This window comes from Ascidia mentula, chromosome 2, assembly GCF_947561715.1.
Source record: "Ascidia mentula chromosome 2, kaAscMent1.1, whole genome shotgun sequence".
NCBI lineage: Eukaryota > Metazoa > Chordata > Ascidiacea > Phlebobranchia > Ascidiidae > Ascidia > Ascidia mentula.
This window is the reverse complement of record NC_138567.1, coordinates 9186994-9208358: the sequence shown is the minus strand read 5'-3', so window position 1 is coordinate 9208358 and position 21365 is coordinate 9186994. Positions and strand designations below refer to the sequence as shown.

The following is a 21365-nucleotide window of genomic DNA, read 5'->3' as shown; positions in this document are numbered from 1 at the left end:
TAACCTGAAACCAGCAATGCCTTTTGTGGATTTATATAGTACCAAGTGAAATTCGGCCAAATTCGGCCAAATTCGGCCAAATATCTGCCTTACGGCCAAACGATTTTTTCGCGGCCAGGCCGATTTTCAAACGGCCAAATTTCTGGAATTTGGCCGTGATGACGGCCAAATGGCAACCCTGTACTCAACTCGTATGTTGTGCGGGAGTTCATGTTACGTTGGCCATCGTTACGCATGACCGCTTATGCCTTAAATATGTAGTGTGACCAGAGACTCCTATCCTAAGTAGTAGTCTCTGGTGTGACCATAGTAAACTCATAGCATTTGTGCCCATGTGATTTGTTATCGTGCGGTTTTGTTTTCTGAGTAGTTAAAGCAATGTTGAAAACTAATAAGTATTCTATGGGCCAACTCTGTGGAGCTTTGTGCAACTATGTGCAGCGACATGCATAATTGTTGCCCATAGCTTTACGTAGTTGTACGTAGCGACACATAGTTGCATATAGCTTTACGTATTTGCACATAGTTGCATTTAGCTCCACATATGCACATTTTAGAAGCACCGGACAATATCGAATAAACACAAATAATTCCCAATCTTCGAATTTAAATGATTCAAATTGACAACAATACTTTCGCTAAGATTACAAAAAACTTAAATTTATAATTTTTTGACATAAAAATCTAATTCTGTCACCAATGGCGCTAGAAGTGCGTGGGGTTGTTAGCAACGCTAGTACAATTGACTTTGGCCGTGATTCAGAAATGATCACGTAAGATTTTCGCTGGTACCACAAAAACAATGCCCAAAACAGAAACTGGTGACGGTTGGGGTAGGCTTGCTGTGTCAAGGTTTGCTAAGTCTGAAGAAGATGTTAAAGCTGAAATTTTAAAAGCTCTTGAAGGCAAACTCTCTGTTGAGTTTCAGGTAAGAAAAAATATAGGACAAAAAACTATGCCAATTGTATGGAGACAAATAGAAAATGATGTAATGTGCAGTGTTTCTAACATAATAATCTTAATTCCACATAATAATAAAAAATGACGATAAAAATTTATAAACATAATGAAGTATTTTTTGTTGTGTATTTTTTCCAGGATTATTCCCAATGGCAACGGGATTCTTTGCCAACTGTATCGTCGCCTCAGCCTAGTTCAAAAACAAGCATCAGGGCCAAATCAAAAACAGTTTCAACCACAAGTAGACCCCAGACAGGTACACTTCTATTGATACACTTAATTTAGTTTTCTATGACTACAAAAAATATGTTCACCATTTGCAGATAGACAGGTCCTGGAAAACAGGAGTAACTGATGTTAAAATATACTGCTTGATCAGTTTCAGATGCTGTACTGTAAGTCTGTTTTGCAGGAAAGGTGTAGGACATAAGTTATGCATGAATATTAGATGAACTAGCAGAAGTAGCTGTAAATAAAGAGATATGGAAGAAGTTTCCTTTAGATCAGAGAAAAAATTGAGCGAGAGTAAGTTTTGTTTTTTGACATAGGCAAAAAAATTTAGTAGGCTGGGTCATGCAGTAACTTGTGTAGAAATTAATTGCTGTTGAAACATGAGCACAGAAAGGTGAAAAAACAGTAAGTCCTGTAATAAACTATATATTAACTATATTAAGTCCTGTAATAAGCAAGTAATATTTTATGTCTTAGGTTCACTTACATTGGGGTAAAGATGTATCAGCCACTTTCCTGTCTTGCCATATGATAGCATGAAACACTTCAATGCATCATAGGCATTTCATAATTATGCAACATCTTGTCCACTTGCTTTAGGCCAAAGTGGAGCAACTGCATGTTCATCTTTGTGCCTTCACCCATGGAATAAGAAACCTGTTCCAGTTGATCAAACTGCAGAGATTCTGAAAAGCAAAAGGGTTTTGCTCATACAGGCACAGATTGCTGCACGAAAGCATTCTATTGAAGCTTATAAGTAAGTTACAACAATAGTGGTGGTATCACTTAAAGGTATTGTAAAACTTGTCACATTAAAATATTGTTCATTGTAATATTTCAAGATTTTCTATCTACAAATTCATGGTAGATGCAACCTAAACCAGAAATCCTAGTGTAGTACATTTGCAAGTATCCACTTAAAATTATGCCTATTGTTTAAAACACAGCATTGGCTAAAAGTTTATGGTTTCATCAATTAATTTTACTGTTTTGACAGAAAACTTCAGAAGGACATTCAAAATTTAAACATAAGCCTTCAGAAAGAAATTCAAGATGCTGAAAAGGAAACCAACAGAACTGTAACCAAGCTTCTGGAAAAATATGAGAAGTGCAGTGCTTCATCAAAGGTTATGACACACAGGCATATTGGTGATGTCAAAACTGCAAAAGAGGACTTTGAAATCACTAAACAGATTGTTGAAAATGAAACAACAGGTAAACTTACGAATGTTCCTGCAATAAATTAATGAAGAAACAAACTATATTGGCTTGTTTGTCTCGTCCATTTTAACAGCATTTAGGTTGCTACTATCTTAAAACATTTATCTAAAAAGGATTTTCAGGTTAGAAAAGATTAGTTGTTTATTTATACTCTATAGTAAGTTTTAAAATTCACTAAAAGTTTGTGTAGCACATAACACAACATGATGTTGTGATGTCTAAAACATGTCTCATGAAGTCAAGTACAGCACTCCATTTATAACTGAAATGTGATGTAAAAATGAGAAAAACTCTTTGATTTTAGAACTGGAGGCACAGCTCTTACACCGTGAAAACAAGCTTAATTTCTTTTTGCAAGACCTTCAGGTAAGGTTTGGTGAATGTTAGTGCAAGAAACAAATTCACAAATTTCCTTATGAAGGTTTTGCGCACTTACAAGGACAAAGAATACCCAGCAAAAGCAATGACAATCTCTAAACTTCAAAACAATGCCCATCATCAAGCACAACGCCAAAAGGTATGTTTTGTAGCAACTGTTCATATATGGCCTGTGTCATGGCACTATTTCTCAAATTCACCTTCAAATGATGTATTTGTCCTATTTCTGCAAAACATTTGTGATCAGCTATCAACCATTTCACAGGCAGAGTTGAATGAACTGAAAAGAATAATTTCTGGCGAGGAAAATCAAATGTTTGCCAGCAGAGAACACAAAACACTTGCAATACTTAACAATGCTGCTGAATCTGTGTATCACACAACAACACCCAGCAACTTGGAAAAGCTTGCCTTTAACAACACAACATTGCATCATGAAATTCAGCTAAACAGCCAGGTTTTGTATGGTGAAAGTGACTCAGATGATACTGATACTGCCACTCATTATTATACATAAGCTTGTTGGGCACAACATATGTAAATGGTGGTGGCTTGGGTGCAACTTTAAATATGATGACAAATTAAAAAGCTTTTTATATTTTTTGCAAGTGTTTAGGGTGCTTTGCTATAAACAACAACAAAAATCAAATAGCCCAAACTGTTTTATAAATCTTTTTTAAATTGAATTGTTTGCTTGTAACAAACTGCACAATAAGGATAGCATTTCATCAAATTTTGTGGCAAAATATTTAAATTTTTTGTTTTGATCACTGCCAACAGACTAATGATGAAATCATGGCTGACATCAGAAAACTAAAAGCAGAAGTTTCAGAGCTGAAAAAAATGAAGCAAACAAAAGTCCGTCAATATGTCTTTCCTGAGGTCAACCATCCCACTAAAATGTAAATAATACACTTAAAGATAACACTCTCAAACCCTGAAACGGTGTAATGATTTTAGGTGCAGACCAGAAGATGATGTGATTCTGAATATTCCTAAACAACGACAGTTACCTATTTAATAGACTTGCCTATTGTTGTTGGTATATTTCTTGCGTACATTGGTAACTGTGATATTTCCCTCCTCAGTGTTTATTTACTACCTGTCCAAAACTATAAACAAAAACCAGCTGTTTCAAGTGCAACTATTGTTTATTTGTGGGTTAAGATGCTACATAGGTTGCAAAAACCAAAAATGGAATAGTATGCAGGCAGTATGGAGTGTTGTGAATCAAAATGAAAACATATCAGTCAAATGTCATTTAAATACAGCAGCTGATATTTGTTTAAAAATACACTGGTTTCATTACATTTGTTAATACTATTCAAAACATGCAACACCCTCAGAGTATTTCCTCATGGAAATAGAACAAATAAGCTCTTTAAAGGTAATAAGTTTCGCAAAGTAAAATACTATCTACCACTTTATTCATTTGTTAGTGCAAAAGTTTTGTAAGAAAACCGAATGGAACAATATTACGGATGAAGTGCAAATTATAATACAGATTTTAAAAAGATAATCCTTATACTTAAACATACATTAAGTAAGCAAGTAAAATAGTTAAAACTGGAACAATTAATGCATAGATTTTAAATGTAAAGATTCACATTCAACCAAGGTTTGTGATCAATTGACATCAGAGGTAATAGTCTTTACTTCTAGTTTATGCAAGTTGCAATTCTGCAGAGAAAGAATTTACACAATAGTTGTCTAAAACTTTCTTTGCAGTTAATATCGTAAAAAACCAGCACATGGAAGACCAATACTGCATTGCATCAACAAGCTGGAAACTTTGCTTTTGCGACAGAAATTGGAGAAACAGACGAGTTATTGTTGCTTCATGAATATGTACAAATCCAATTATCATTGACTTTATTTAAGTTGTAGGTTGTGCAGCCTGCTTTCAACTGCAGCAACAAGTGCGGCACCTCTACCACTTCCATCAGATGATAATTGGAATTGGACGTCTATATCAGGTGCAAGTTGTTTGGTTTTTTTGACCAAAAGTTCTTTGAAGCTGTAAAATTTGAATACATTTCTTAACTTTACAGTTGAATGATTTCTAAAATGTCTTTTAGCCAAATCATACTTTAGGGCAGGGGTGTTGCACTCATTTGGTGCTGTGGGCCTTACTTACCAACCCACATTAATTAGCTTAACTTGTAACTTTTATGGTTGTAACTATAAATTTGTTAAACTCTTGTCTTAATATAGGCAACAAAAGGAGCATGGTTACCCAGATTTGGGCTGTGAGTCACTAGGTTGACAACCCTGCTATACATATTTGAAATTTATTTTATGCCTTGGGTATCTTTATACAATTAAAAATCCAAATATTTTTGTTTCAACAAAAACAGGGCAAATCTACAACTTCTTCTTTACACTTACGTTGGGTGTCTTCTGTAAACAGACCCATCAACACCAACAATGATAGTGACATTACCACGGTTTGCAACGACACATTTGGCAGTCGCCACTACTCCAATTGCACAAAGATTAGCAGCACGCAATGAAACAGCCTCACAAAGCTGCAAACAATAAGATTAAGTTTTGCACAAAAGTGTTTTATGTTCTTCAATGACATGAAGGTCAGCAGCATGTAGTGAAAAAGTGCATTACGTACCCTTTTCAGAATAGCACAGTCTCTCTCAGATGCTTCAACTCCAAATCCTAAGAGGTAGTTCTTCAAACTGTCTACATTGGATTGGCTGAAAAAAAATAGATCCAACACCTTTGGCAATACAGGTTTTGCTCGTAGCAGACTTATTGTTGAAAGCTTTTACTGAGAAGAATTGCACAATTATCAGTTATACACAGGGTTTCTATTAAACCGAAAGTAAGGACGCCTAAAAAGGAATTCGACTTTCCATGAAGCTACATTTTACAGATAATAGAACAGGATGACCATTTTCAGCCCTGATGTGAAAATTCCATAAAAAAAATGTTTTTAATAATAGAAAAGGATTGTACTCATTGCTGTTTGAGCCCAAAGATATTTGAAATAAAGACACTTGTGGCTAAAAAAGCTCAAAAATGACCTAAAACAAGGATGTCCAGTCACAAATAAGCACTCTAGTATTTTGGAAATTAAAAATAAAGAAAAAAATAAGAACGGAACACAAAATATGCATACAATTATGTTGCAGTAAAAAATTGCAAACCACAACACCAAAAAGGAGAGGAACTGAAAACAAGATAAATGATGGCACTTTCATGTGAAATAATCCTGCTTTGACAGGAAGTAACAACTGATCTGGCACCATTCATTCGTTACACCAACCAAAAAAATTAATTAAACCATCATAGCAATATTAACAGTATTGATATTGTGGGCACAGTAATAGATAATCCAAACACTGGTTTGAAATAGCAACAAAACTTTCCACTTTCACAAAACAAGCTGGAGTCGGTAAACAACAACAAAAAAGAATTTGTGCATTTTGTTTAAACGTCTTCTCACCTTATAATTTGCGAGACAAAGGCAGTGGATAGTCCTGCTGTCAAAAGCAAACTTTCCTCAGAAACTTTAGTGAAAAGTAGTTTTGCTTGCATCAGTTTAACCATGACTCTACGTACAATCTCTCCCATGTACATTCCACTGATCATCTTCTCATATCTGCGCATACCAATGGAATCAACCACATTAAAGCCCAACCACACTAGTGTTATACTATACATCATGCATAAGTGGTATGTACTTCAGCAAAATGTCATCAGCTTAAACTGAGGTTTTTGATGAGATGCCAGTCAAGTCTATTAAACCAAATCAGCTCTAATTTGATCGGAGTAAGATGCCAAAGTTACAAACAAAAACACCCAGATGTTTTGTGACACACATTTGAAAGGAATCTGTATTTAATAAACTTGCTGGAATTGTGATAGCCAACAGACAAAGTTGTGATTTGTCTTGGTGAATCTAAGCATCATAATTTTCTTTCATGTTCTATCTTTTAGAACTGATGGTATTAAGTTAGTTGCCTTTGCAAAGCATTAACACATCAGTTTGGGTCATTTTTGGGAGTAAAAATTAAAGGTGTATATTTCTATTTTCAAACTTATTTCTGAATATTGCAGAAAATACCCATATCATCAGAAAGTATCAAATTAAGTATTTTGCCCACTTTCATTTCAATATTTGCTGCCACTACCAGTAAACATGCATTGACCTACATTTGTTGTCCTTTGTTAGGTGAGTCATTATCAACAAGTTGGTCAAATTCGGTTGTGACGCTGGCCAAGGCGCCGCTATTGTTTCCGAATGCTCCCCACTCTGTATTTACACACATTTCTTTTCCCGGAGTGGGATCAGCATCATCTATGGTTTTAATTTTGCTTTGTGCTTCCATGTAACACATGTTTGTACCAGTTCCTATGATGAACAAATTGGTTAGATGAAATTAACATGATGTCAGAAAAAATATGGGGCATACCGACTATCAAGCCCATGCATGTACTGGGATGGTCAAATGCACAAGAAACCATCGTCCCAACTGTGTCATTCACCACTGTGGACATTATTTTTAACTCAAAGTTCTGTAAAATAGTGTTTGGTAAAACAATGTGGTTGTGCACGTAGAATATGGAAACCTTGATTTATAAACAATAAATGAAATAAATGCATTCAAGTATATTATACATGCACACTTTTATACTTGTTGCGTTGTTGGTATTCACATATTGATCAAAATATTGTTTATGATATTTGAAGTTTAGATATAAAGGGCTGTTTTAAACTACATACCATACATCGAACTTTAAACTTTTTGTTGATGGCAGTATTTAGCAATTCTCCAATATCCTGGCCAACCACTCCGGATGCAGTGTATCCTTTGGTCCATCTTACAAGTGTTGTCTTCAAAAACAATTAGAGTATTTATGTTCTATTTGGAAATAGTACTGTATTTTTGAACATGCTGCGAGCAAAATATTAAGATGACTTCTGTGGCAAAAATTTTGCTTATTTATTTTTTTTATATGCGACAAAGTTTGTTTCAATACGAATTTAAAATTGAAAAAAAAAGTTACCCCTTACATGACCAGCATTAAATAGGTTTTTTAGTACTTTAAAATATTATTTTTACATGTTTAATTCCATTCTGTTTTGTAGGAAAAGAAAATGTAAACCCGATTGGCAGGAGCTGACACATCATATCATGTTTGACAAGAAAATCCCACAGACATTCCACCAAATGGTCAAAAAGCTAAAATAAAATAAAATTTTTTTTTGAAAATAGAAAAAAAGTTAAAAAAAATGCATAGAATACAAGACCTCTACTCCAGTTCCAGTCATAAGTTCTTTGGAGACAGAGTATACTTGATTAAACATTTGAACCTCCCCATTATTTATTTTCACAAGAAGTACTCGAAAATTTGTCCCTCCCAAATCCAATGCAAGAAAATCACCTTCCTCTGAACAATATGGACATATTTTTTTAATTTTTTGAAAACTATGAGTTCAAACATAATTGTAGTTTTTTAAAGCTCAAGAGAAAAACTCTTTTTTATTTCAATATGAAACAAAAAAAATCAAAACGAATTTGAAACAAAGGTGAGACTGATATGAAAATTCAAAGTTAAAACTAAAAATATCTTTTTTACCCTTTCCATTAGGTGTTTCAGTAATGTAAGCAGGAAGCATTTTTATTTCTGCTGCCTCATTAGTTTCTTTGCCAAGACCTCTTTGATATTCAGCCTCCATCAAAGAAACCAAGTTACGCAATTTCTCATCACTAACGTGAAATGCCTTTATTGCATCCTCAACCTACAAAAACCACAAGCTAGTAAAATATTTTGTTGTCACATTGCAGCTGCAATCTGCAAATCTGTTGCAATACTTACCAGGTCAGCCATTTTCCAGAGTCCAGTTAGCGCAGGCGGCAGATAATGCAAATATTATTCACTTAAATTAACCTGACAAATGAAAAAAATGTTTTCATTAAAATTAACGTAGGCGACAGGGCAGGCAGGCCTGCGAGCCGCTGAGAATCTGCGTTAAAAGAGGTGTTTGACTGAATTCAGGTTCTACACTACACATAATTTGACAACAGTATAAATGGGTGCTAACGGTAAACCGAAAGTCCTCGTCCAAGCACTGCGTACAACTCTTGTCAACTGAGCCAGTTAATCCATTGAGGCGTTATTGTACAAATTGTAAACATTATACGCTGCAGCGAAGCGTTTCCTGCTGCTACTCAACCATGAAGCGTCAAATTGGTTGGGAGAAAGTGCGTTGTTGAGGCAAAAAAGCATGTTACATGTTACTTAGGTAACGCGACTCCTTTTGTCTAGTTCTTAAAAATCATTAGTGCTGAAAGGTTCGACACATCCATATTTATGAATCCGCATTTCACCACAATGTTGCATTTCTGTTTTAATGAGTAAAGTGACGAGTCATGATGATTTGGGTTCTTGTCATTCACGTGTTTACCAGAGTGGGTGTGTGCGGTTGTTTTCTCATAATCGGCATTGTGACTGTTGATAAACAACAAATATATGATTTTTGATTTTTCGCGAGATGATTGAAAATAACCCTACTTGCGGGGGCACCCTTTAGAGATCGTACCATGTATCACATTGTGTGCATATTATCATCTTAAAATATTGTGTGCAGTTTATTTCAGTAAAAAAATACAGTTTTCGATATATTTTGACATGGAAGATATTCAAGTTATCCCATCTTCAGCGAAACTACAGGAACTGTACCAAATACTCCTCAAAAATCTTTTGGTCAAACAAGGACAGCAAAGGTATAATGATCCTACCCAAAACGTGTACTGTTTCATTGTAGTTTGCTTCAGAAAATACACATTTCACTTGCTGCATCATTTTTCAGCAACGACACTCCTACTGGTCAAAAAAATGATGATGAAAAACGAGCAATGATTAAAGAACTTGATTATCAAATCAAGAAAGAAAAGCAGAAACATGAGCTACTTCAGATGCAGCAGGTACAAGAAACTGTGTATATACCATAGGAAAATATGTCGCACTTTTGCAAAAATTTACCGATAATTCGTGCAATATTAATTAGCTAATGCATTAACACACGAAAATTACGATCACCGCAAAAAAAACGCCGCTTAAAAAACAAACTTTCAAATCTGGTGTATATACAAGACAAATATATTTCCTTATCGCTCATTTTTGTTTTGAAGAACCTATCTTCTGTTATGTTCGCCAAATCAGCTAATATCAACCCTAGTCATCAATGGCATGATGAAATGTATTCTTACAACCAAGCTTGGAATGGTAAGCTATCTGGATGCCTTTTGAAAGTTATCTAAATATATTTTATCTTTGCATTAAAGGTGGATATTCAGATACTCGGCTATTCTTCGACATTGTCCAAGAAACTGATAGTTTGTCATTTAGCACCCGATACAAAGGAAAGTGTTTGAGAATCTCTGTGCACCAAGATCAGTAAGTTAGATATGGTGCAGAACTAGTAAAGGCATTCTCTTTTTACCCTTTCCTTTAGGATAACTAAAGAATATTCAGTGGATTCATCAATGGCCATTAATGGCCTCACAAAAAAGGCTGTGGATTATCTGGCTGGTGGAAAAACTGCTACTGAGTTTGTTAAAGATGTTGTGCACAAAGGCTTGGAATGGCTTTCATAGGATAGGTAAATGTTCGGCAATGTATAGCATTTATTGCTGATTGTGGTTAATTATGGAACCATATGCAGCAAAAATATAAACCAATAAAAACACACCCATTACGATAACACACAGTATACAAAATACAGAATCGGCAGCTTAGAACACATTCTTATTTTCAAAAAACCTTGCTATTTAGGAGAATACTTTGGCGATGCACTGGTACTTCGACTTTCAAAGTACTCCGTGAGACTGGCCACAGTCTCCCTGTGAGGATGTGACAGTTCAGCAGCAAGGCTTTGCGAAAACACATCATCCATGCTACCGGAATGGCTGGTATGACCAAGTTGGGTGTTGCTTAAGATGTAGGCATCCATATGTGCTTCGGCAAAACTTGTGACAGAAATTTCTGGTGCATTGTTTCGCGTCACTTGCTCATCGGTTGAGCAGACCTGTTGAGTGACTGTTTCAACTGCATCATCTTTGTGGTTGGAAGTGATTGATTCTTGCTCCTTGCTTTCTGTAAAGGATTTTGCAAAGAATTTGAGTAAATTCTTTTATTGTTACCATTTCTAATGTAAATTTTTCAATAAAACAATCAAATGCAATTTTTTATTAAATGACTGTTTTTAGGAAGCTTACCATCTTTCGTGGTGGCTTGAATTTCCTCCACTTTAGTAGTAACAATTTTTTCTTCTAACGGCGAATGGTCAGTTTCTAAAAAAAGTTTTTCTCAAATTAGACATTTCCAGAATGAGCTAAATTCCAAAACACAAAATTCATACCCTTTTCCTCTATTGCTTGACTTGCCATAACTTCTTTATCAGATATGTGGTCATTTTCTAAAAAGTAAAAGCCAATTTTCTAGTGAAATCAAACCTACGAGTATTTGCTTACCTTTATCCAATTGTAACTTTTGTGGAGATGCTGTTTCATCTTCAGACTTTTGCAAACAGTCGTTATCTGAATGCAAGTGTTTTCATTGATTGAAAACATTGTTTTCAATCACATTAAAATGTTCATTTTTTGCTTACCAGTATCATTTGTGAGGGGGATTTCTTCTGGATCGGTTGTAATGTCATCTTTAACTATTAAAAGATACAGGGTTATGCATTTAAACAACTAGTCCCAGAAGGCACAGGTGCAAGGTAAACCTGTTTGCACAGCTTCAGGTTCTTTGTCAACATTGGTTGATTTCTCCATGTCGCCATTTGTATCTGTCATATTTTGTGTGTCTTGTGGCTCCTTGTGTTCAGTTTGTTTATTATCATCGGTTGGTTTATCAGCTTTATCTTCTTTTTCAGGTACTGGAACCACAATTCCTTCAACGTCTAAATCACAGTTTATATTGAATCAAACATATGTAGAGTTTTTCAATGCAACACCACCTTATCTTTCCCCAATTTTATGCAAATGCTGTGAAAATTAATTCAAACCACCAACTATAATGAAGCTAAGCTGATAGGAAAATATACTAAACCACATTATATACCTTCCACTACTGTAGAAGTTGCAATCAGCACACCTTCCTGCTGGATAATAGAAATAGGTCGGAGTTTGTTGGTATTTGGTAGGCTTTTCTTTTGGAAGGAAAAGTAGAAGTCTGAGGCAGGAAATTGTGTAAGCAAGTCCATTTTCACAAGTTGGGGGCATTCATTTGGTTCCAGTGGATGGGCATTGTTGTTTACAATCACATGAAGGCAGTAGTCCTGTTTCAAGCAAGAAATAGTTTAAAAACAATATTATACAGAGTGGTGGGCTTGATTGAGATTCTTGCCCAGGATGACCTGGGTTCGAATACCAGAGAAAAAAACACTCCTTATGACACTTTCTATGTGCTAATGTTAAAAATGAAACAGATAACAGAGCTGATGATACATGAAAGGTCAAAACAGAGTCACTGTATATACTCAACTATCACGATTGGTTCTATTGCTATTAAAAAGTCACATGATATGAGCAACAATTTATTGTCCATTTATAGCACAGTTTTATTTTCATAAAATGCATCTCACTTCTGGGCTTCCAATGTTAAATTTTCTAGTTATCATTTGACAGAGACTGTGGGCTGTCATTGCAGGGGGAACATGCAGGGTTTTGTGAAGAATAAAATCTTCCGTGGCTGTTACGTCTTGCTTGGGGGAAGCTGTGCTGTTTAAGCTGTTTCTCTTCCGCCTCACAGATGATATTCCCACTTTCAAAAATCCCTAAATCAAGAAAATTCACAATAATAATGATCTGCATACTTGGGCAAGTGTATTTTTTTTTTCAAAAACAGTGCACAAAAAAATGATGCACTCCAACTGCAAAATAAACTGATAATAAGTAATTTTTGTTTTCCAAAAATGTGCCATAAAGTGCATTAAAATTGAGTAAACAAACCCATAATACATCACGCTCACCTGTAGGTCTGAGATATTTGGCAGAGCTGCTTCCCTCCGTTTCATACTAAAAACAACTTGGACAGCACTAATTAGTGTTGTGAGATAGTAACCTCCCTCACCAAGTAACAGAGTTGGATCAAGCAAACCTTAAATATAATAAGAGGTTAAAAATGGCTTACAGTCAAGGAAGAGATTATTTGTCTACTTAAATGTCACATGTTATGTAAAATGTCTCAGTGGAAATGTAAATGTCATTGAATACATTTAAAAATTAATGCAACAGACAATGCGTACCATCAATGTATTGTGCTTCGATATCTGCTGCCACAAAATTGCAGTGAACAACAGAATGCACCAACAAAGGCAGGAAATCATCAGCTCCAATCTTTTTTGCGCTATGGTCATCCACATTCATGTCCTGGGCTAAACAAAAAACATGTAACCAACAATGTAATTATACACCCCAAAACACATGAAGGTTGCAACAAAACATCACAAACTAGAGATTTAAGAGAGCAGTGTAACACTTGAAATAAAACATGTTTTTTTTCTTTTACAATTCAAAGATGGACACACCCACACTTACTGTTTTCATAAATAACTGTAACAGCCTGCAAAAGCTCTTTTAGTTTGTAGTAAGGTGAGTAAGTCTTCTGCAGTTGCACAAAATGACCTTTGATGACCTCCAAATGCTCCTCATTTGGTGGTATTAGAGTTGGTCTCAGGCCAAGCTCCTGGTTGGTCTTGGTTTTTGCAAGCTAAAATATATTAATGCACATTTAAGGTAGTGCACATGTATGCACGTTTGCATGTGAAATAATCTGATCAAGTCATCCAGGAAGTGCACACAGCGTCATATGAATTTAGCATAATGCTGTTTGCTTGTTTGAACTGTCGAATAGTAGTAAAATTGCTCAGTGTCGTGGCTGTGGCAACTGACGTAAGCGCAATTTTAAAAATACCATATAATTTGAATTTTAAATAAAGTGATTGTTAACATATAGTTTTTAAAATTGGTTTTCCTCTATTGCATGGAAGTAGAAATTTTTTCCAACCCCATGAAAAAACAATCACAAAATTCTTAACTTCCACAGTCAAACATACATGGATGGCCTCCTCAAGGAGTTTGAGTTGCCCAATCTTGGTATAGTCAATAACAAGGCATCGATATACTGCACTGTGTAGAGGATAGAGCACAAGCTTGTCCAATGAATCATCCACAGCACCCTCTGTAAGCAGTGGTATGATTTACTCTGATGCAGCTGTCACCTTATTAGCCTAAATCCATATATAGCCAATAGTAATTCGATTAAGTTGGGCAACGATAATAGGGAAATTTGTAAACAGTAGTAAGACAATATAAGGATGAATGTATTTATATATTTACCTCCTTTCCTACATAAAATCAATCAAATGCATGGTATTTTAATAACTATATTTCCTCTGTTTAACAATATTGTTATTTTGTTTGGATATGTTGTGTTACATTTTGTTGTGTGCATGAATTTCACAACCTACCAACATCAACACTGGAATTGTTGTTGACAATTTTTTGAATCTTCTTCACAACGCCAATGTGAGGGTTGGATATAAGATATCGCTTGATATCTGTCAGAAAGCTTCTGATATCATGGAGTAGCACAAGCGGGCGTGTTTCTTTGTTTTTTCTATTGAACAAACCAAAGTTGGGTGAAATAGTTTTCACACACAAAATTTTGTTGTTACTAGGTGCATTCTAACAGTTAAAGGTACCAAAACCTCAGAAAACAGTTTATCATAACAACTAGTTTACAAACTTACAAGGTTTGCTGGATAAATTGACCCACAGCATATCCTAGTGCGTTGTTAGAATTAGTTCCCATCTTGTACAGATAAGCACGGACTTTTGAACTTTGCGTCCTTCTAAGGCGGGGAGCTGGAGGCAGCAGTGATGACAAAACAATAAAAGCACTGTCCCGCTTATTTCCACTGCCTGGCAGAACAGTTTTTAGCATGAAAAGTTGTAAGTCTTATTGAGTTTACAACAATTTACCTGTTGGAGATTTTAGGGTGTCTTCAGCATGGGTTGGTTCTGGAATTAATCGACCTGTCACAGTCTCAGTTTGTGCTGCTTCACCTGTAACATATTGGCAAAATTTTGTGACCAACACATGCTGTGTAGTGCAAGGAAGGAAGTTGTCAGGAAGAGGAAATTATTTTAGAAAGCTGAATGCTGTTGTCCAAATTAAGAAGCGTTTTTATTAAAAACAACTTTTTAATTATTTAATTTTTTAGGTTTCTGCCAAACACAAACAACTTAACATTGTTATAGTAAGTTTGCTGACAAAAATATATCCTTTTTTTAAATACCGCAAGTGATTCCACCATCTCTGTAAATACTATGGTTGGATAAAAAACTACAAATTAACATTAAATGTTGGGCATGAACGTAAATAAAGTTAAAAAACCTTTAGCTTCAGTGTTCTCATCTGCTGTTGATGTTGGATCGCTTGCATCCATCCCAAAGCTTGTTGTTTGCTGTGATGGCGTGCAGGACCTCGGCCTTGGGGATTCCTGCTGTTTTGTTGTGTTTGCATGAAAAATTTGTTTTTCTCACTCTTACCATGCTAAATGACTATATATATATTTATACATATTAAAACCAATGAAACACTTGCATTAAGTTGAAAAAATGTTTGAATACACAATGTCAAGTTTTATTCCAAATTTAACAGTTAAAACATGTGTTTTGTCTGAAACTTATTATTTTATTGCCAACATTTAGGAACAACTACCATAATTGAATTGGAGAGCAATGCTGACTCAACCTCCTTGTTGGGACTACCCAGGTTACTAGAGTCAGAGGTGAGGTGGCGAGTTTTCTGTCGTCTGGTGAACTCCCGAATGAGGGCTGGTGCTTTACGGGATCCTGACCACTTTATCGTCTTGTTGCGTTTTAGCAAACTAACTTCCCCAGTATTATGATTTGCTTCATCTAATCCATTTATGTCAGTGTTTTCGGTAGGGTTTGCTTCAGCACAATTGTTTTCTTTCTCTGCCGTGGAAACCTCATTTATCACATCGGCCATTGTTGTAATTACTCCATCGTCACTCATGTTTCCCTCATCAGAGTGTGTTGACGAGAAAGAGCTACCGGAGTCCACATTCTTTAATTCAGCAATAGTTTCTTTGGCCTTCTCTTCCTCCTCTTTTCGTGGCATCACAGGCGAAGGTTTGTTTTTTCTTGGCGTGGGTACAGGTTTTGCCACTTCGGGTTCATCCCCATTGTTTACTAGATTTGATGTCAAAGAATGTCTTGCAGGTTTCTCAGGTGTTACTGTCAATGGGCTGTTGCTTAGAGGAGTGCTTCGTTTAGAATAGCTTTCAACAGGTGCGAAAGAGCTTATGTCCTCAACAATTGACTCTTCAGAAAGTTTTACTTCCGTGCTTGGTCTCCTGTAAGGTTCAAGCTTGTCTTTGGAGTGACGTCGCCCAAGCCCTAAACGGCAAGTGTTAACTGAGAATTCAAACACAAATCAACATGTTCTTTGTCAGAAAAATTCCTCAATAAATCTATTTTTAAACACTGTAATAATGTGGTAATTTTATTTAATTGTGTCCATAACAAACTGCCAATACTATCAAAAAAAATACAATAAAATTTTGTAAGTGCAAACAACATACCAGCAATCTTTGATAACAGTCCATGTTTCTTTTTCTCATGTGACTTGCTATCCGCCCTCTCTCTCAGCTCATCTTTATTGTTTTTGTTCAGTTCGGCCAAAGGAATTAATGTTGGCCTTCGTATCTGCCTCAAATACAACAAACAACTAAGCACAAAAAAATGGTATATACAGCATTGTAAATAATAGTCATGTAAAATATTTATGTATCCGTTATACCAGGTTGTTGTTGTGACCAAAATAATTAATACTATTGTGCCATTATAAAAGCAGGACAGTAAACACAATTTGAACAATAAGATATTTTTACTTTTTTGATAAAGTGGTAATATGTTTTTGTAAAAAATAATATGAGCCTTTATAGCAGCATACAATGTAATACACTTTATTTAATTTATATATTACAAACCTCTAAAGCAGTACTGGATCAAATTACCAGCCTGCTTTCATACAGGAAGTAACCTCCCCTGTAGAGAAACAACTAACAGACACTTACCACAGGTACTTCCTTATTGTTATTAACCATGCTGTACACAGGATTGAAAAAGAACAATGGCTTAGCCATTCGCTTCCCCAGGTCTTCCATGTTTTGACCACTTTCACTTTGCCTAAATATATATTATCAAAGTCCAATAAAACCACAAAACAAATAAATCCTAATTAAAATGTAAAGAATCAATCACTACAACACAGCTGCTACATTTAAGCATGCCGTGAAATAAGTGGTAAGCCACAGCAGGTGTAAAAACAGATCAACTGACTGCTGAAAATGGCAACACTCTGGCATCAGAAATAGTTACAAATGAATATGCACTATTCACACCCAGCTATTCATATGATTCATAAGTTGTTCACACAAAAGACTTCCTTAACTGTCATTGTGCCTCCCACTGCATCATGCTATTTTCAACAATACGCAATCGACTTCAGACACGCCACAGGCCTACATACTTGACACTGCGGCAAACACAACAGCAGCTTTGTGTTACATGACACTAATAGAAACAGACCGGTACCTGCTGTCATACTGCTCCCAATCAGTTGCCAAGTCATCAAGAGTTGAACCAACATCACTTCCAAAGGCATCAAGCAACTAAATACATTTGCAAGAAAATAAAAAATGAAAGTTACAGCAAAATTATTTACGTACATTTGAATACATATCTGTGCCATCTTGCTTTTCCATTTTTCTTCCTGTTCACTGGCACTGCAGTATGTTGCTCATCTTTAACAAAACATCAATTACAATAAACAATTTGTCAGTATGTATCCACTTGGTTTCATGACCAGAATGTACAAAACTGTCCAATGCAACATAAAAAATAGTTGTTGTTACAAAAGCAACATAATGCCGAGTAAGAAAGTGTCAATCACTCTAATCTAATTAAACCTACTTGCAGCCGCCAGCTTGGGGTATATTGCTTGCTCACTATTTACACCACCGAAAAAAGGTCGTAAGCAGGAAACGTGACATGAGGCAGTGGCCCAGCTCAGTTCCTCTCCATGCATCCGCTTCATGATTTAAAGGCATTCAGTCAATCTAGTGAATTGCACATTTAGACACAGGCTTACTCATGTCACGAATGTACGCAGAAATTGCACTATGGCACTTCATGTCAAAACAGAAAGCGACAATAATAGATTGACACGATAAGTATTATCTATAGCCAGAAGGCACTAACAAAGTGCTGTCTGATTTTATATGTACAAAATGTCACACAATAATCATTTTCATTATCACAAAATATCACCAACAAATGTAAATGCATTTACATTAATATGTTATGTTAACATACATCACGCACCACGTTAATCATGGGTATTATTGCATGAAAAAAACATAATATAAAGTATTTACAACACAAGATTTGCATGTGAAAATTCTCAAGGAATGGTAAGTGGCTTATTAGTGATATTTGGATATTCACCAGAAGATGTTTGTTTACACATATGTCTGTTTGAGCAACAACAGATAATAATATATATATTATATGTACTGATATTCTGCCAAAATTAAATCATATACCAACAGTTGGTTTGAATAGATATAAACCTGTACTTCATTTTCATAACACAGTTTTCATTTACATGCTTTTAAGAACATGAACCAAATTGAAACATAGGCAGTGTCAAAGTCAGATAGTTATCATTTTAAAGTGTTTCAAATACAAACTTGGGTGGGAGAGAAAAAACACCACTACAGGCCCAAGCTAAAAATAAAATTACTTTTCTAAACTTTGGACAACCTTAAATGCATTTACATGTCCCCCATGATAAAGGCCTTAGCATAATAATATACAATGACTTTTATGTGGGCAAAGGTTTTCAAGGTCAGTTAATGATACTTGTCAATATGCGTCAGGCCTTATGCTGAATGGAAATTTTGGTTCTTAAATATGCATATCATCTATCTTTATCTCACCAAAATGTAACTTTACATAAAGCCACACAAAACATTTGTTTAGGAAAGATATGTTAGTACAGTTAAAAATATAATTTAATAAAAATTGTTAGGTGGGCTGATATCCCCTTGGCATGCAAAGTACACATGAATTGTGCATATTGTATTTTTGTTGGTATTTATAATTAGGCTAAAGCCTGAACATTATAAGATAATATGACATTACATAGTTTACACATTCTTTCTCTGATTGGCACTCTTTTGTCGAAGAAAAGACCGCCTTGCGCTCGTTTTTTTTGTATCGCATTGTGTTCATTTACACCTGACGAAGCGAGGGAAAATCGTGAAAGCTTGTGTACTGTTTACATTACAAAAGTCAGTCTTTTACAAAAGAGTGCCAATCAGAGAAAGAATTTAACACATATAGACTGATACGGCACGTTTATTAATTTGATAGTTTACACATGAATTCCTTGGCCCCACAACAGTCATGCACCATAGCAAGATATTGTTGATAAAAACGATGTTTGACTCACTGTCAAATAGTAATGGGTTAATTTACGGCACGACAATACAATTTCCAATACATTGTGCTCTGTATTTGCAACAAATCCAATTCATTTTTAGATCTGGGAAATACCCTATTTTAAAACTTACTAAAGTCACGTGACCGACGTAATCAGGAGGGCGTCGAACCGCATCGAAAAAAAGTTTCAACAATATGCACTGTCGTAAGTAACGAAAAAGTTAAATGTTATTGTTTGGGAGTTATTAATTGTAAATAAATACTCAAGCTATTTGTGTATACAACCATAAAATTCGTCATATCTGGGGTCTTTGCTGAGATTTTTATGGTTTTGGTTTAACCTTTGTTGAAATATTATTTCCCATTTTTTCAAGCAAGATTTTGTGACAAAATCCTTGCTATTAACATTTTCTTGTGTCAAGGTTAGTAAAAAGCAATTCTTTGTATGTTACAATTGTAATGATAGAAAACAGGTAACAAATGGCAAGCAACAACAATGACACAGAAAAGGCCGTTGGCCCACCTTCTTATGCAGACATAACAAAGCAACGAAGGTTGCCTCAAGAGCATGATGATGTTAATAAGGAAGATAAAACATGTGACCAACCCCAATCTACTTCAAATATATCAAATCAAGCCCAAAACAAAGAGTCTCAATTTGAAGTGAACGCTATAGAGACAAATGTTGAAGTACAACGCTCACCATCCCCGAAGCCTGAACCAAAACCAAGAGTCGTTCTGAAAAGACTGTCATCCAGCGCACAAGACAATGTATCAGTTCCTAAAGTCAACTGCCCTGAAAAAATCGTATGTAAACTGTTTTTATTTTGCTCTCGCATGATTCTATTAGTGTTTGTTTCGCAGATTCTTTGTGTTGATCACTCAAGCAAAATGTTCACTGAGCACTTTCGTCGGACAAAGCCAGCGATAAAACATTCATCAGTGATGCAAGTTTTAAATGGAGCAATTCGCCAATTTGTGATGACCAAGTCAACGATTGACAAAAGACATGAATTTTCTCTTTTTATGCTGAACGACGATGCTCAATTGGTAGAAAAATTGAACTAGTCAGATCCCACTAGTTGTAGTTTCACATGTTTTTATGGGATAGTTAATTTATCTGATTGTTATCAGAACACAGTAGAAATAGTATTAGTGAAATATAACTATACATTTTGTCTTCAGATATCTGACTTCAGTACACTCGGCAATGATGTTATGTTTATGATGCAAGACATAAGCAACACACCAAAAGTTGGGAAGCACAGTGATATAGATGCACAATGCTCCGTTAACATCTCACAGTTGTTTGACCAAATAGAAAAGCATGTTACCTTGCCTGTTGTGAAGAATCCTTCACAAGTTGCACCTTCTTATGTGGTTCGCCTTATTTTTGTATATGGGCGATCTGGATCCAAGTTGGAATTTCTAAATGGGCAGGAGGTGAATTGGATTTTTATTAGCTTTTATTTATACATATCATTTTTTGCCCTATTTTGTTTCTTGTACAAGGCCTTTATAACGAACAAGAATAATAGCCTAAAAATTGTTTGCAGAGCTTTCAAAAATTGATGAAAAGTCCTTATTTTTTTGTTGACTCTGTGTACATTCATGATGAGCCAACAGAAGAAAATCTTGTCACGGTAAATGACATTATTTTGCAGGTTTTTTTCCATGTTAAAGGTCAACTTTTACAAAAAACTGTACTATTTAGGAAATATTCACAAGCCTATGTCAGTTGGATGCAAATGGAAGTTCCTATGTCCTTGAAGTGGGTTTGGAAGGAAGCATGTCTTTGCTTTACAATGCTATGGCAAAGTTACTGGCACACCCACTTCAAAGGCAGCGACAACCAACAAACTTCACCTATGAAATTCACAACCAAGAATAGATTCTTTTCATATATATACATATTGAAAAGTGTCACAGTTGCTTTGCCAGAAGAGGCGATTTGTATCTGGTCAACCATCTATTTACTGTACTTGTGTTGTGGGAAGATAGTGC

At 35.4% G+C, this 21365-nt stretch overlaps 5 protein-coding genes across 5 annotated transcripts; 3 read left to right on the top strand and 2 right to left on the bottom strand.

Annotated features, from left to right (window-relative positions):
- The first annotated feature begins 754 nt into the window (after positions 1-754).
- LOC145888476 (uncharacterized) lies at positions 755-3892 on the top strand. Its single transcript, XM_082979231.1, has 9 exons — positions 755-928; positions 1099-1216; positions 1792-1948; positions 2189-2406; positions 2717-2778; positions 2834-2929; positions 3056-3247; positions 3571-3692; positions 3751-3892. The coding sequence occupies exons 1-9, from the start codon at positions 803-805 to the stop codon at positions 3809-3811; spliced, it is 1152 nt and encodes a 383-aa protein (XP_082835357.1). The 5' UTR covers positions 755-802; the 3' UTR covers positions 3812-3892.
- Positions 3893-4657: 765 nt separating this feature from the next.
- On the bottom strand, positions 4658-8702 carry LOC145888475 (hexokinase-4-like). Its single transcript, XM_082979230.1, has 11 exons — positions 8629-8702; positions 8389-8551; positions 8060-8199; positions 7872-7991; positions 7532-7642; positions 7221-7323; positions 6961-7159; positions 6251-6406; positions 5414-5498; positions 5179-5318; positions 4658-4807 (listed from the first exon to the last, which is right to left on the bottom strand). Exons 1-11 carry the CDS (start codon positions 8638-8640, stop codon positions 4663-4665), a joined length of 1374 nt encoding a protein of 457 aa, XP_082835356.1. The 5' UTR covers positions 8641-8702; the 3' UTR covers positions 4658-4662.
- Positions 8703-9315: 613 nt separating this feature from the next.
- LOC145888544 (uncharacterized) lies at positions 9316-10693 on the top strand. Its single transcript, XM_082979317.1, has 6 exons — positions 9316-9536; positions 9623-9737; positions 9945-10038; positions 10098-10209; positions 10268-10414; positions 10588-10693. The coding sequence occupies exons 1-5, from the start codon at positions 9442-9444 to the stop codon at positions 10407-10409; spliced, it is 558 nt and encodes a 185-aa protein (XP_082835443.1). The 5' UTR covers positions 9316-9441; the 3' UTR covers positions 10410-10414; positions 10588-10693.
- LOC145888543 (uncharacterized) lies at positions 10425-18004 on the bottom strand. The gene is made up of 22 exons (XM_082979316.1): positions 17829-18004; positions 17585-17659; positions 17451-17527; positions 16931-17042; positions 16436-16559; positions 15547-16250; positions 15220-15328; positions 14805-14888; positions 14573-14744; positions 14291-14439; positions 13877-14001; positions 13359-13530; positions 13067-13195; positions 12791-12918; positions 12404-12595; positions 11881-12097; positions 11543-11719; positions 11423-11476; positions 11286-11351; positions 11174-11230; positions 11031-11105; positions 10425-10908 (listed from the first exon to the last, which is right to left on the bottom strand). The coding sequence occupies exons 2-22, from the start codon at positions 17618-17620 to the stop codon at positions 10580-10582; spliced, it is 3288 nt and encodes a 1095-aa protein (XP_082835442.1). The 5' UTR covers positions 17621-17659; positions 17829-18004; the 3' UTR covers positions 10425-10579.
- A 1751-nt stretch (positions 18005-19755) lies between these two features.
- Positions 19756-21268, top strand: LOC145888739 (BRISC and BRCA1-A complex member 1-like). The gene is made up of 5 exons (XM_082979564.1): positions 19756-20168; positions 20226-20411; positions 20547-20804; positions 20918-21004; positions 21076-21268. The coding sequence occupies exons 1-5, from the start codon at positions 19842-19844 to the stop codon at positions 21250-21252; spliced, it is 1035 nt and encodes a 344-aa protein (XP_082835690.1). The 5' UTR covers positions 19756-19841; the 3' UTR covers positions 21253-21268.
- Positions 21269-21365: the final 97 nt, after the last annotated feature.